The 15,661-nt window shown below is 38.3% G+C and overlaps 2 protein-coding genes across 3 annotated transcripts; one reads left to right on the plus strand and one right to left on the minus strand.

Moving 5' to 3' along the window:
- Positions 1-47: 47 nt before the first annotated feature.
- Positions 48-5,291, minus strand: si:ch211-122f10.4 (cathepsin A-like). Its single transcript, XM_063476560.1, has 11 exons — positions 5,000-5,291; positions 3,820-3,931; positions 3,597-3,734; positions 3,345-3,503; positions 3,046-3,137; positions 2,675-2,759; positions 2,431-2,583; positions 2,203-2,348; positions 967-1,129; positions 796-885; positions 48-711 (listed from the first exon to the last, which is right to left on the minus strand). The coding sequence occupies exons 1-11, from the start codon at positions 5,167-5,169 to the stop codon at positions 628-630; spliced, it is 1,392 nt and encodes a 463-aa protein (XP_063332630.1). The 5' UTR covers positions 5,170-5,291; the 3' UTR covers positions 48-627.
- A 2,909-nt stretch (positions 5,292-8,200) lies between these two features.
- LOC134645077 (transcription factor E2F5-like) lies at positions 8,201-14,054 on the plus strand. 2 transcript variants are annotated; one of them, XM_063498465.1, is made up of 10 exons: positions 8,201-8,397; positions 8,821-8,987; positions 10,607-10,716; positions 10,828-10,983; positions 11,926-11,969; positions 12,138-12,202; positions 12,304-12,514; positions 12,990-13,037; positions 13,123-13,167; positions 13,301-14,054. In XM_063498465.1, exons 2-10 carry the CDS (start codon positions 8,829-8,831, stop codon positions 13,384-13,386), a joined length of 924 nt encoding a protein of 307 aa, XP_063354535.1. In that variant the 5' UTR covers positions 8,201-8,397; positions 8,821-8,828; the 3' UTR covers positions 13,387-14,054. The 2 variants fall into 2 exon arrangements, with proteins under 2 accessions (XP_063354535.1, XP_063354451.1); XM_063498381.1 differs by having other exon boundaries at positions 8,824-8,987.
- The last annotated feature ends 1,607 nt before the right edge of the window (positions 14,055-15,661 follow it).

Genomic DNA, 15,661 nt, shown 5'->3' on the forward strand with positions numbered 1-15,661 from the left:
AAAAAAAAAAAAAAATCCTTTTGCATTGTTATTTTATTAACATGTCAACCATAAGGATGAAAAAAAAAACATTTACATAAGTGCCACAGACAATATTTTATATACTTTTATAAAAGTTCAGCATCAAATATCTGGACTCAGATCTGTCTGAGTCAATGAGAAGAAGCTTTGCAGAAACCACAGGATGCAGATGGTTCTTTTATACACAAGAAGCTCCCAAATTTACTGACAAAAATGGTAAAAATACACACGAACCAGCAGCTGTGGAGAGTTTGTAACCAAATCAGCTGTTAACTTCAATCTAAATGAACAAAAATTTCACCCATAAAAGCTGAGATTGAGGGCAAAACAGTTATAACCATTTAATAACTATGGGTTATTAATTTCTTTGTTAATTTGATGAATTAAACTTTTGGGCATGCCTACCCCCACCCCACAAAAACAAAAAAACAAAAAAAAGTGTTCTCCATTTGTTCTGTCAAGAGCCAGACTGACAGCCTTGACCTATTAAAAGTGGAGGTAACTGAAAATGAACAAGTGCAATACCAAAGAGTCATTTTTACATCTCAAATTTATTTCCCTGAGAACAACAACAACAACAAATAAAGAAAAAGTACATTCTCCGACTCAGTAAGGGGAATTTGTTATGAAAGACTGAAACATGTGGAGAGCTGGACCTGGAGCCCACTGAGGAACCATGTGACCTGCACCCTGAAACAGATCAAAGCAGTATTTTGAGTAACTGCGACATCTCCACATAAAACAAACCGACAATGCAAGAGCATTAATGCTTACCTTAACAGTCAGAAAAGTGATGTTTCCAAACATCTGGTAAAAGCCAGCAATTTGGTCCTCATGAATCCAGGTTTGGTATTTAGTGGTTGCCTAAGAACATTTTAGTACAATTAAATAGTGCCTGTCATTGGTGTGAAAAAGTATAATTTATTAATGTAGAATTAAAGCTACCTTCAAGCCGAGATCCTCCACGAACCACTGGTCACCCAGAAAGTTGCAGGCCATGTCGGTGTCTCCGTTATAGACGAGCGCACGGAGGCCCAGAGAGAGCAGCTTCAGGTACACGTCCTTCATTGTTGCATACAGTACTTCGTACTGCTCTCCAACTTTATTACTGCAACAAATACATACTTATCATCACGGAAATCACACCACGCTAATTACAATCATTCACGCAATAATCACAATTGTTTTTTGGAACTGCTGGGAGATTTTGTGAATTTAAAAAAAGAAAAGAAAAGAAAATTCAATACAGCTGCCTTGATAGGGTTACCTGTACAATGATATATTTATGTTTTGATACATATAACAAAAAAAAAAAACAAAAAAAAAACAAAAAAAAAAAAAAAACACACAAACAAAAACCAAAACAAGTATTGCAAACATGAATGCATGTTTTAAACCAACATCCATATTTGCCTGTTTTGTAAAAATCTAAGTCCAACACAGTAACACCGTAAGGTTGTTTCTCTAATTTGTGAATTATTGATAAATGTAGTTTATTTTTATGTGTACTGGACACTGGTGAGCAGACAATACTGATTTTTTTTAATCTTTACACAACAAACAGCGTCCTATACTTTAAAACATGACTTCTGTGTACTTACACTAACTAAACAGATTACCTCAAATTAGTCCTTGCGGGAAACAATTTTGCGTTTAAAGGAGGAACTACTTTACTGTACTGTTTCCCACCATGTATTCTTTGTTTTGGGACTAAAGCTTGGATTTAAATCAACATTACATGATTCGCAGACTTTAAAAACCAACCATTAAATTTGGTCTGTAAGAACTTGTTTTCCCCTAAAAGTCAATTTCTTCTGACTGGCCAGTTTCAGGAAGCCAGGTGAGGGGCAGCTCCCAGTGCTTGTGAGCTATACTGCTGCTGCTTTGTGGATGGGGCGTACCTTTGTAGTCATCAGTGATTTGCTGGCATTGGCTCAATGCAAAAATGGAGGATAAAAAAAATGTTGGAAGGAGGGTGAAGCTTGAGCTTTTGGCTCACAGGGATAATGCTTACAGTCACTTTAGTGTTTCAAACTTTGGCCAGTTTCAGTGTAAAAAAGCATTACAACATTATCAACTTATATCTTCAGTAAAACTGTAACAAAGAGGACTTGAGGCGCACAAATAACATTATTTATCACCAATTTTGCAATAACCAGAAGATTTCATTATTTGCCATACCTGCAGATATCCCAGGGAGGCAGGATAGCTGGAATGTGCAACGCTTTCCTCACGTCGCCTCTGTTCAGCCAGTTCATCTGGGCTGTGCTGTTGATGCAGGGTGGGACTTCACCCAGAGTGGTGGTGGAACTTCTCTGTACTGAAAACTTCAGTAAACACCATCATTAACACCCAGGACAAGTAAAACACAGACATAGAGTGCACGAAAACGTGTTTTTGGAGGGTTACCTTGTGTGTATGTGGGTGATTCCTGTAGTTCCTAAACAGAAGACTCATGGTCCTCTCATAGACTCTACTGGACCTTCTCTGACCCTCACAATCCAAGTAAAGGGCGTACTCATTAAGTCCACTATTATAGACGAGACCAAAGGCCACTTTTACCTTTAAAAGAGACAAAAAAGTATATGTCTGAAAGACTCTTAAGTCAACATGAGAAAGTCCCAGTTGATTAAGGCAACAGTGAACACGTTACCAGTGTCGTGCATGTCTCAGAACTGGAGTTGTAGAAATTGCAGGTCCCATCCTTACAGCAATTTATGTTCAGGTCACGCCACAAACTGCACAAGAAACAGCTCTGGATCAGCTCTGTGCAAATGATCTCTTAACTTGAAGGCAGATTACTTCTGTCATATTTTTATATGAAGAATGATATTAAAATGTAAAAATGATATGCTTCCCAGCTCCTGACTTTAATAGGAAAAACAACCTAAGTGATCAGATATATTTTTATGTAGCAACTCAAGAGAATTCATCTTGTGTGTAATGGAGCATGCAAACAATAAACAACATTTCTTTTTAAAGCCATTCCTTCATAATAAAACAAGAAACCTTGGCAAAACTTACTCTTCTCCAAAGAGGCCGTGGTAGTAACCAAAGTAGATCAATGACTGGTCATTGAGATTAAAGCTGCTGAGGCCATTTCCCACTGCAAAGCCCTGGAAACAAGCAAACGCGTCACTTTAAACCACGTCAGTGGGCACAATATAGAGGAACAACTTCTCCTTCATCATGAAACTACACTAACCCTGGAGAACCCATGGGGTCAGAGCCGACCCCATTGGTTTTCTAGGGAAACCATGGGGTCAAATTTGACCCCATGGGTTCTCCAGGGTTAAGGAAATGAGGCAGATGAAGCGTCTCACCTTAAAGTTTATTTTGGCTTTTCCCGTGGCCACAAGGAGGCTGAGTGTTGGCGCATAAATTCCACCGTAGCTCTCCCCGAAGATGAAGAACTCGTTCTGAGTGAAGTTTGGGAACTTGGAGAAGAAATTCTGCAGGGCTTTGTAATTATCTTGGGCAACCTATGATAAACATTTCACATGTTTTCACATTTCACAATCACTTTTTCTTCCTTTGTAAAAATCTGCATTGGTTATTTAACACACTGAACTCACCTGGTCATCATCAGTTGCATATTTCTCATCATCAGAGTAGGAATATCCCACACCTGCAGGAGACTCGACATACAGCACATTGGCAATCTTGTTCCAGCTGAATTTGTTCTCGTACAGCGTAGCCCCATCATCATTTACCTGAAAATCAGAGTCAACACTTTTCTATTGAAATCCACTTTACTCAGTGCACAAGTGTAGTTATGCACACAGTGAGCAAACTCACATGAAATGGTCCATTCTCTGAGAGGAACCCATCCAGCGAGCTGCAGCCAGGGCCTCCGTTCAACCAGAGCACCAGAGGGTCTTTGACTGGGTCCCTCTGAGAAGTTACAAACCTGCAGGAAATCAGGACACAAGATATCACAAACTCAAAGTTACTCTTTCCAACTAACTAGATAATCTTTTGTGAATAGTGAAAGAAGATCTGCAGGCAAGAAAGAGTATAATAAGGACCAAGTGCTCCAATGCACTTTAACCTGAGAGCCAATACAATAATTGAGCTCAGAAAACCTTTGACACCACTCATACACCAGATAAGACCCAAGCTAGAACCACAAGGACAGTTTTGTTTGTCTGCAGCAAAACCCGTGATCTAGAGCTTTTCTTGAAGTTCCTCAGTGATTTGGTGTTTAAGTTCAAGAAACCTGCTCGACTGGTTTGTCTTTCTGATTCAAGATAACACAAGGTGCTGCTGCAAACACGAAGTCATGTTTACCAGGCTTACATGAACTACGTAAGGAAACGCACCATGTGGACAAAAGCAACAGAAGCATTTAGGTGTACCGCTTAGTTATTGAATCCAAGAATGTAATGGGATTGTTTTCTGGGATTGTTGTGGGGCCCTTTAGTTCCAGTGAAGGAAAATTGTAATGCTTCAGCATTCCAAGACATTTTAGACAACTTTGTAGGCACAGTTTGGTGAAGGCCCTTTTCTGTTCCAGGATGGACCAAAGTCCATAAAGGTAAGGCCTGCACAGAGCCCTGACCTCAACCCCACAGCACCTTAGGGATGAAGTAGAACTGAGACAGTGGGCCAGGTCATCTCCTCCGACAACAGTGTCTGACCTTACAAAAGCTCTTCTAGATGAATGGGCAAAAATTCCCCACAGACACACTCCAAAATCCTGCAGGAAGACTGAAAGCTTTTTTCTTTTTTTTTTTTAACATTTGGGCTCTAAACTTAAAATTTAATCTGGCTCCCGTTGCAGATAATTAGTATAAGAGGTAAAATTTTGCTAAAGTTGTTTATATTCTGTGTGTGGGATTAAAAAGAAAACTTTGCGTGTCTCATTATAAAGAAATAGAAGTGTATATATACTGCATTTGCTCACAGAAACCACCGCGGTGTGGGCAACCTGTCATGCTCTGACGACGTTTCTGGCGCATTTACCACCGGTTCTTACCAGTAATGGAGAAACTTTCCAGGCCGTGCCTGCAGGTATCCTGACCACTGTCGGTAGTTCGGTTTGAACGTCATTCCGGGCAAGTGCGTCACTTCGTCCGGAGGGTACTCAGCCCGCGAGCCGAGCGTAAACACGGCGAACCAGCACAGCAGCAGACCTCCACCGAGCATGGCTGAAGCCTGGGTCACGTCTCAAACACAAAACGAACCCCGAAAATAAATCCCTGCGCTCGGCAAGGAAAGAGGAAGAAGAAGCGTTCACTTCAACTTCCTCAATTACAGCTCCGCGTGAAACTGAACGTCATGTGACTGGCGGGGTGGGTCACATGACTCACATGGCGCTGTCGAACACAAATATTGAAGTTTAGAAACAGGTGTGAAGAATTTAAATTACAGTTGTTGGGGTTTTGTTTGTTTTTTAGCTTTTAGTTTCGTTTTCAGTTTTACTTTTTTTTGTTCAAAAACTAAACTAACTTTTAGTTTTTAGTAGTTTCACTGCTAGCTTTTTCTTTGTTAATTTTTTGTAAATAAAGGACATTCTCTATTTTTCAGAGTAGTTATAAAAATGTAACTTTTTGAATGCAGTAGACATCCCAAATACGCCTAAGTATGACAAATCTGACAAAGGCTAAAACGATTCCTTGTTACCTTCATTTTGTTATATTTAGTTTTAGTAGTACTGTTATAAAATATAATCCAAGTGCCTATTTGCTAAGTATATATTAAAGTAATATTAAAGTGTAATATTAAAGGCCAGCTTTGAGGGTTTATACACTGTGTTTTAGATCATTAGACTGCTTGGCGACATGAAATTGTGATATACAGGATCTTTAGTGCAGACTTTCCAGAGAGTCTCGCTCATGTTTGTGCTGCTAGATGATAACAACATGAGACGACCTTCGGGTCGTGAGTGCCAGACGTGGGGAGCGGGGGTGTAGAGTATATCACACTCACCCTGTTGGTAATGCATTAGATTTTGCAGGAGGCTTCGCGCTGTGCACATCTCCCTCCCAGAAGGTTTTGTTGAATAAAGTATATATTTTGAATACACTGAGTTTGCGTCTTCTCTATCAAGCCTGAGGACAAAAGAATCGGGTCGATAGTACTCAATATCCAAAGCAACAACAGTGACAACAAAAGAGAGTGGAGGAGCTGGTGAAGACGAGTGTCAGGGGTGCTTTGTGAGGACAGAAGAGTGAGAAGGGAGGTTTATGGGATATTAGTGAGGTCTGCAGTGATGTATGGTGTGGTTTTGTACTGCCATAAAGACAGGAGGCTGAACTTGAGGTGGCAGTGTTGATGATGCTTAGATGTTCATTGGGAGTGGCCAAGATGAACAAGATTAGAAAAAAATGAGTACATCAGAGGGATGTTGAATATAGAGCTGCCAGGCAGGAGGAAAACAGGAACACCTCAGAGAAGATTCGTGGATATCGTAAAGGAGGACATGCAGAGGGTTGGTGTGACAGAAGAGGATGGCAGAGGAGGTAGATGATCATCTGTGGTGACCCCAAAAGGAAGCAGCTGAAAGAAGAAGAAAAAGAAGAGGAAAGATGCTGGTAAAAGTGGAAGTTCAATTAAGTTAAAGCTTTTAAACCCAGAGTTGGGACACAGTGTGATCAGTTTAGAGTGGTGACTTTTGCACATGCAGTTTTTATTTTTGTTGTATTAAATAAATGCTTCAAAAATAACTACTCAGATAAGTGCCTGGGGCCATTTCAGGATGGTAGAAATAGAGTAGATGAGTTAAATGACCACTCTCTGCCAAAGGATTCCCAGCAGAGACATTTTGGGTGATCAAATTGAAATTTACTCCCAAGGCATAAAAGCTGCTGTACCGGGTTCTGCAAATTAGAGCTGATCAAAATGTAGAACATGGCCATAGTACTAAAGGGGTACAAGGGAATTCTGTGCAGTTCCTGATAACAGTCCCTAATCAGAAAACAGTCCTAGTGGGACATCTGATCCCTATAATGATAAGGAGCATGACCAGGTTTCTGGATTTTAGCACTACTATATCTTCCATGACTCTGTTCAAAAAGATTTTTATCATTCTCAAATTGCAAATCTGGGTTTATCTATGTAACACAATATTATTATCCAGTGAATAATTGTATATAATTATTTCCTGGATATAATGACTTATTTACTCATAAAAATGTAAATAATATACATTTATATACATTTATATGGACCGGTGTTGATGATATGAAGCTGGCTGTAGTTACAAAGTCAAGGTCAGGTTCCAATCACTGAATATAAATTGCTGTTTTTAACATAAAAATGCAAATACATACAACACATTTGCATTTCCACTAATACCAATTTTAAATACCAGATGTTTTTTTAGGTTTTATTAAAAAATAAATATTAAAAATGTTAATACTAATATTTTTTACTTTTTATCAGACTGGAGTGTGACAAGGAATGGGTTTGCACCTGTCTGCAGCCACTTTAAACAACCATTCAGAATCTTTGTCACAGTTTTTTTTTTTAAATAAGTCTTTAAATTACTGAGAATATCTTTTTATCATATGATCATATTACTTACAGCACATATGTATAAAGATCTCTTGACTACAGTAATTTTTCTTCTTGTCAACATACCTTTAATAAAGCAACAGCAAGTATAAACATTACTTTACAGTGCTTAATAGTCATCTATAACCTCTATATATGATTTTGCTGCAGATTTAAAGATAAATCATTTACAGGCTTGTGATGAATTGTGTGCAGCATGTCGCGCGTATATAGCACATTAATATGCATAGATGATACGTTTTCATATGCTTTACTCAATATAAAAGAAAATTTTAAAGATTTAAATAAATTGATATTCAGCAAACTTTCACTCATTATTACTTATTATGTGCTTATTTTCCATGAAATGTTACGGACATCTTTTCCATTATGCCAGCGTCCACAGTGTTGCTGTGTTGCTTGTAAATTTATCTTTAAATGAAAATAAAGAAATTTGCTAAATGAAAACACGTTTAAAAAATAATCAAAATTTTACACTCTTTTTCACATGAGGATAAAGTTGCAGAAAACCTATTTTTGTCAGTGATTCACAGCTTTTGAATGTCCGACCAGACTGATATTTTAATGTGTGTCTGAGTTGATTTTATTTTGGTTGGTCGAATGGTTAGGTTTTATTGTGAAGGCAGAAAAATGCAGCTACCGGGAAGCTCCGCGCCTAAACAGCTGGGAGTGGACTGTTAGTAGAGTTAGCGCGGTGCTGTTTGCCATGTAAATACTGTGTTTACATGAGAGGTTAAGAACGAATATATTTACTTGTCCGCCAAAACCTTTGTCTCAGTTTAAACACTGAAATCGGCTGTCGTTGTTGGGCTTGCTAACGTTAGCAACTCTGCGCTGCTACTTCCTCCAGCCATCAAGGTAAACACAGCTGTTTTGTCTTACGCTCGTCGCTTTTTGTGTTCGTGTGGAAGTGATCTTTAGAAAAACTAAAGGGTTTTACCAGTTTGCAGGAGAAACTAAACCTCCTAAACAGCTACTTTCGAGTGAAAAGCTAAACAATTTTTTGCATTTCCGATACAGTCTTTCCATAATAAATCAGCCCCAGGTAGCACTTATGGTGAAGGTGAATGTAAATATAAAGAGCTCGACATTATTGATTAGCCAAAGCGCTTATTTACACAAGATATACCTGAAAACCCGACAAAGCAACGGCAGAGAGCATACACGGAAAACACTGAGAATATTTTATTTCGAAGGGAACTCTGCAGCTGTGTGAGGCGGGCTCATTCAAAGATCGGAGAGGCCCCATCTCGGGTTCATTTGTTTTGTGTTCCTGCCCAGCAGTAGCTATGGATCCTGAAGATAGCCCACACAGCCCGGACGAAGACACCAGCGTGCCAGAACAAAACCCCAAATACAAGAGGAGTCTGAGGAGTCTTCATGTGCTCACCACGAAGTTTGTCCAGTTACTGCAAGAGTCTAAAAGCGGCGAGCTGGACCTGAGAGACGTAAGTGAGCCCACACAGTACAGTAAACACCTAGGCCAGCATGTTGCATCAAATTATACGTGTGTGTTGTACAGTATTTTATAGCTTTGAAACTTTAAATATGTGCTACTTTATACTGTATGCCCGCCATTTTTAAACTTCAGGCCTCCGTGGCCTAGTTTTCCTTTGTGTTTTCATTACTTCATTTTGGTCCTCAGAGGATTTACTGGTTGACCTGATCCTTCATCAAGAGGTTTAGGAACACAGAGTACATAAATGAAGGGAACACAGTAAATACTTCAGTTTACTTTTTAAATGTAAACACGGCGGGACTCAAAATCGACAAATGTGCATATTTAATAAAATTATTCTCTAAGTTACAATTAGAGCATCATCTGGATACTTTTGATTTTGTTTTATTCCGATTATGCTATCTTTCTTTTTGTGGTACAACTTGATATTTTTTCAATCCAGGATGAATTTAGCATGAAAACAGCATTTTCTCCATTTTTGTGACGAAAAATTTGAAGTTAAAAATGTTCTACATGTTTTACTTTACATGTGATGATTTGGGATAGAATGACTCTTGTCCTGTAGGTGATAGACTTTTAAAATTTTAGATTAATATATCATTATATTTTTAAAATCTTATAAGAATAATTTCAGTTAACTGATTAAAAAAAAAGAAGAAAGTATTTATTGTAAATAAACTGCAGTACCTTCAAGGCTCACAAGGGGGCGACCGGTCACACTTTACTACATACTATCATCATCTGGGTACTGTACATGCAGATCTTCTTTAAGTGCTTCTGCTTCTTATATTATTAAATTAAGAGAGCCATACTAGCTTAGGCTAAGTAAGTCAAGGACCACACACTGCATAACTGAATTGACACATTGTTACAGGTTAGAATGGAAACGATACATCATTCATCTAACATGCTAAATAAACATTTAAATTAGTCTGCATGTTGCCATTTTTTGATATGCACCACTGCATCTGTCACTGATGAAGCAAACTGGATTGAAACCAAGTTAAATAGCAATAAAAACACACTGCATCTTGAGATTCCTAAGCACGAGTTTTACACTTATTGATTTATTTATTTATTTTAATTTTTGGGCTTTGTTTTGTTTTTTGTTTTAGCATGCCGCAGCCCTTATTTGGCATGATCTGTGGTGCCTCGGGCTGTCCTTTCCCCATGTGTGGGTTTAGGGTTCAATTTCTTTAAAGTTCTTTAAGATGTTTTCTCTGATTTAAAGTCCATGGATTGTTCTGGCTACATTTTGGCATACATTTAAAAATTACACTTCATTTGTTAAGCAAAAGCTTTTGCTTCAGGAAATAAATAAGTGCATTAAACCCCACAAGAACAGCAGCTTGATTTTGTTAACATTGTAAGTGTAAAAACTAAGGAGGAGTACATGCAGACTGGTGTGAAGACACAGTGAGATGGAGGCAGATGATCAACTTTGTTGACCCCTAAGGAGACCAGCTGACAGTACAGAACTGGAGCACATCTGGGGTGTTAGTGTAGGTCTGATGCATTGTCTTTGAATAACTGCTGTGTGTGTGTGTGTGTGTCAGACACAGAGGCTGGGGTAGAAAAAGCATCTTTTTTTTCCCCCTGATGTTTCAGGCGGTCAGGGCTCTGGCTGTTGGACAGAAGAGGCGAATCTACGACATCACAAATGTACTGGAGGGCATCGGCCTGATTATGAAAATATCCAAGAGCACCGTAAAGTGGATGTGAGTTTTTAACTCTTCTCTTGTGTGCATGCACATATGTCAAGAATATGAAGCAAAACATAAATAATAGTAAAAGTTAACATGTTCTCTTTTATTTTCCCCACGAATAAGAGGCAACACGTTGGGAGAGAATACACAGCTGTTAGCCAACAGGCTGGTGGAGTTAAAGTCTGAGGTGGAGGACTTGGAGCAAATGGAACGTGTTTTGGACCAGCAGAAACGCTGGGTCGAACAGAGCATCAAGAATATAACAGAAGACTGCAGAAAATATCCTTTTCTCTAATAACTGTTGAATACATTGCTCAGTCGTTATTCTCCCCCTAAAAGGTAGGGAGTATGTAATTGCTTCTGTTTGTTTGTTTGTTAGCAGCCTAGCCTTTAGTTTTCAAGGTATCTTTTTTAAATGCTGATTTCATTTAGGTAAAAACAGGGTTGAGGTGAAGGTCACACCAAATGAGAAAATGAGTTAAAACTTTTTGTGAAACCATATCAAGTAAGAAGTCATGAAAGGATGGAAGTTCTCACAGCTCATAGAAGCCAAAGATTTCAGCCAATTCTGCTCCAATCATTTGGGTAAAGACAATAAAATACATCATTTAAGTATTTAATGCTTCAAGGTCAAAGGTCAGGGTCACCCGAATTAGGAAAAAGCTTTAGGTTCCATTGAATCATCTCCAAACTTTAGGGGCAATATATTAGTCATTGGGGGGTGTAAGCACTTTGTTTTTTGAGCTCTTTAAAACATTATTTTTTCAGTAAACCATTATATGACTTCACAATGACACAAATATGATTAATATACTACATTAGATTTCCATATTAACAATCCTGACAGCAGTACAAATGATCTATGAAAACAATACCGATGTCATTACTGAGGATTTCCAAAAGACAAGCTGATGTCAGCATGTTGTAATACGAACATCAAAGTTGTAGTATAGTCTGTGGGCGTGTATGTGTTTACTTCTGTTTAACACAACGTAGGAACAGAATTATGTGTATTTGTACTAAATGTTTTATGCTTCCAGCTTTAACTGAAAATGAGATATTGGATATTATTTTTAGCAGATTTGATGAGATTTATTATGTTTCTGTGACAGATACGCTGCATTTGCATTTGTGCCATTACACAAGATGCTGTGCAACAATCCATCACATCTCTTTTCTGAATAGCAAAATATTTTATGTTGAACCTTAACTCAGATCAACTCTGACATATGTGAATCATGAAGATATCTGCAACTGCTTTTGTGGTGATGTATAATCCCTCTTTTCAAGCAATTACTCTTTCTTCAGTATATTTTTATATAGTTAAAAAAAATAAAGTAGAGAGTCAGTAAGCCTGAGCTGGTGCTTTCTGCTCTTTGGAATAAATACATATAAATCGTATTTTGACTTGTCTGCATCTTGTTTCTTCTCAGGCCACACACTTTTAGCAGTGCAAGCACCACCTGGCACACAGCTAGATGTCCCCATTCCCAAAGCTGTAAGTTATGCATCACTGAAAGCGACTGTAGTTCATACTCCCGCTGCTGCCCTTAATTCAGATGGGGGTGATTTATGTGTGCTTGCATCTCCGTTGTACAGGTCCAGAACTGCCCGGCAAGGTACCAGATCCATCTGAAAAGCGTCAGAGGTCCCATAGATGTCGTCCTTCTAAACAAATGCTCCGTCAGCTCTGCTCCTGTTGTACTTCCAGTCCCACCAGCAGAAGAAATTTTACAGAGCGCCAGCTTAGCTCTGTCTGCCTGGCGAGAAGAAAACAGTAAAGTCAGTAAAAAAACTGATGAATCCAAAAGTGAGTCGGTTATCTTTCCTGGATACACCACTGAAAGAGAAATGAAAACTAATAAACCCTTCATTTTATAAGTTCCACGCCTTTTAATATTTATCCAACAGTTTTTTGACTTTTAAACTTTTAAAAGGCAACAAACTGCTGTGGATAATGTTGATGATGACGATGATAGCTGACCCTGCGTGGTGGCAGACTTGGTGTTTGAAGCAACCACTTTTGATCGTGCCACAGTCTTCACTGTTTTCCCCCATGTGACTGGAATCAGTTAATTTTTAAAAAAAAAAGCACATAATATTCTAACATGAAAAAGTGGATTTAATGCTTAGTTAAATAAGCTGTGTGACTAATGGTATTGTTAAATATTAAAGGAGGTAATGATACAGACAGGCTGTTCCTTCTTTCATGCTTACACAGGCTTTACATTTAACGTATCTACATTTTCATGCTCACAGTTTGTTCAAAAAAATATTTTTTCCAGCGCCAGATCCATCGAACCAACGTCAGGACCAAACAGAGCCGCCCAGAGGTAGTGCCGGTCTTCGCTCTAAAAAAACACTAAAGTCAGATAATTTTACTGTAAATTGATGTCTGGTTTGTTTTTCTTTTTGTAGGAATATTAAATACAAATCTAATCACACAGCTCTTGGCCTCTGAAGGTCAGCACATTTTATTTATCTTTATAAAGTTATTAACGATTATTGCATATTGAATGTGGTAATTACACGTTTACATCTGCCTAACAGTTTTTTCTCCTCTGCTCCGTTTGTCTCCATCCCTCATCTAAACAAGATTACACCTGTGATCTGGACGAGAGAGAAGGCATCTGCGACCTCTTTGACATCCCCATGCTCAAAGCCTGTGGTTACATGAGCTAATGTTTTTAATTGGGTGTGATTTTAAACACCGGTTTGTGATGAAATGCATTTAATCAGAACTGTGGGTCCTCTGCGAACGTGCAGCATTCTTCTTGAGCTTCCTGAAGATTCATATTTATGATGTTTTCAGTGCTGTTGTTGTGTTGATGTAAAGTGTCCAAGAGTTTGAATTTGGAAGCAAACACCAAGGGTGTGGACAGAAAGAGCACACTCAGAGTTAAAGTATTTGTATTCTGATTGAACTGTCAAGCATTTCAGCTTTTAAACCAGTTTCTACCAGAAATTTAGGCTCCATGTAAAAGCACAACAGGTGGCCTAGAGTCACAGCAGTTAGCCCTATTGACTCACAACAGGAAGGTCCTGGGTTTGAATCCAGCCTTTTGTGTGGGGCGTGGGTTTTTTCTGGGTATGCTGATGTCTCCCACAGTCCAAAGACATGCTAGGTTAACTGGTGACTGGTGGCTAAATTAACTGCCTAAATTAGCCACTGTTATGAGTGTGAGTGTTAAACCTGTCTCTGTGTTGGCCTGATGATTGACTACCTCTCGCCTCGCTGGGACCTGTGACCATGATTTGGATAAGCTTTTTAGATGGGTGTAAGTGTACCCAGTGTTTTATCTGGAACTCAGCCCTATGTTCAAAAGTGAATATTTTCTTTTTAAATAATGATTTGTATTTAACTTTTAAGACATAACAACAATAAAATTATGCAAAAAGTTTCTTTGTATTTTCTAGAAAAATTGGAAATGGTAACAGTACAAGACTGACACCAATAGATGAAATGTGGTCCCAAACCATGACAGAGCCTCCACCGTTTTTGATGACTGAAAACACTCACTATTGTATTTCTTTTCTGATCGCCATACATATTGATTTGAACCACGAATGTCAACTTTGGATGCATCACTCCTTACGTCCTTTTGCTAACACTGGTTTCTGGTCTAGTTCTTGGACAGTTTGGTGTCCCTCAGCCTTTTCTTCCCGTTTCCCTTCCTTAATATGTCATTCAAACTATTCCTGATTAGTAGATCAGTAGGTCAATCAACTGAAGCTCTAGATGCATCTGTCAGGTCTGTCCTGATTTTTTTCTTCCTTTTTCTTAATGACATGACTTTCAGATGCTGTAGAGTTTTTATTTTTATTAATGCCTCTTATTTTATTTTAACTTCGACTTATCCACTTTTACTCAGGTCAAAAGTATTAGTTTACAATATTGCTTGATTTTAAAATACCTGCATCATACCAAACATGTGAATAACAGGCCTAAAGCTGTACAACTGCACTCACATCTCTGATACTGTACTTTCTCTAAATACATCCATGACATGGCAGTGCTTTGAGCTAAATGTTGGTGTCCTAATATTTTGAAATTAAACAGGTATATGTTTATTAAATAGTGGTGTGCCAGCATTTGCCTATTAGCCTAGAAAAACAACTGAAACTGATGGGAATGTCGTTCCTCTTGCATATGTTTAGTGATAAAGCTTTATGAATCTTGATGGGAGCAGCTGGTATAACCTGCATTGAGACATCTAATCTACTGGGGACAATGAAAGATCTGCATACTCTCATCAGAATCTATGTAGGGTTTAATATTTTGGTCTGGACCAAAGTGCCCTCAGTAGAGCCATGCTATTAGCAAAATACTGTTGATTTAGCACTTAACCTTTGTTTACTATTTCTTGTTTCACTTTCTAAAAAAATTGTGTGGTATACAGTTAAATTTCTAAATATTCTATTTTCAAAGGCCAGCTCAACTATCAGTTGGCAGCACTTATGCCCATCAGATCAATTTGCTTTTAAGGAAATTATCTGGCAGGCTAAGAGGATAAGTCTTTCCCCCAAAATAAGCAGGAGCATAATATAAACTTATCTTTAATACTTGGTTCATATATGGCATATTTTTTAAAGGACTTTTGGAGGGTTTTTTTTTTTGTTTGTTTGTTTGTTTGTTTGTTTAAAGTATTATCGGCTCTATTCCCATAGGTGACTGGATCAGGAGTGATAATAGACTCTTCCTTTCTGCTGAAAAGCATGCTAAAATCTTTCTAGTAGGACGTCAACACTGCAGCAGTTGTGAATCCCCTCCAGTTACCCACCTTAACTTCTAATATGTGGATTTCACTGGTTACATGAAAAGAACTGCATTAAAAACTGAAGCTCTGTCACCGGCTTTAAAAGCACTGAAATATTTGATGAAAGGTACGCACACTCGTAAACGCTGATGTTTATTTTTTTCTTGTTTAGTGCTTATGAGCATGTGCATGTTTTGTGT

Source organism: Pelmatolapia mariae, linkage group LG1 (assembly GCF_036321145.2).
Source record: "Pelmatolapia mariae isolate MD_Pm_ZW linkage group LG1, Pm_UMD_F_2, whole genome shotgun sequence".
Taxonomy (NCBI): domain Eukaryota; kingdom Metazoa; phylum Chordata; class Actinopteri; order Cichliformes; family Cichlidae; genus Pelmatolapia; species Pelmatolapia mariae.

Coding starts and splice junctions, on each gene's coding strand:
- si:ch211-122f10.4 (XM_063476560.1), bottom strand. CDS start 5,169: ATGCTCGGTGGAGGTCTGCTGCTGTGCTGGTTCGCCGTGTTTACGCTC. Junction 3,138..3,344: donor AAGCCAAAATAAACTTTAAG/GTGAGACGCTTC, acceptor GCTTGTTTCCAG/GGCTTTGCAGTGGGAAATGG. Junction 2,760..3,045: donor CACGGCCTCTTTGGAGAAGA/GTAAGTTTTGCC, acceptor TTTCTTGTGCAG/TTTGTGGCGTGACCTGAACA.
- LOC134645077 (XM_063498465.1), top strand. CDS start 8,829: ATGGATCCTGAAGATAGCCCACACAGCCCGGACGAAGACACCAGCGTG. Junction 10,717..10,827: donor AAGAGCACCGTAAAGTGGAT/GTGAGTTTTTAA, acceptor CCCACGAATAAG/AGGCAACACGTTGGGAGAGA. Junction 12,515..12,989: donor AAAAACTGATGAATCCAAAA/GTGAGTCGGTTA, acceptor TATTTTTTCCAG/CGCCAGATCCATCGAACCAA.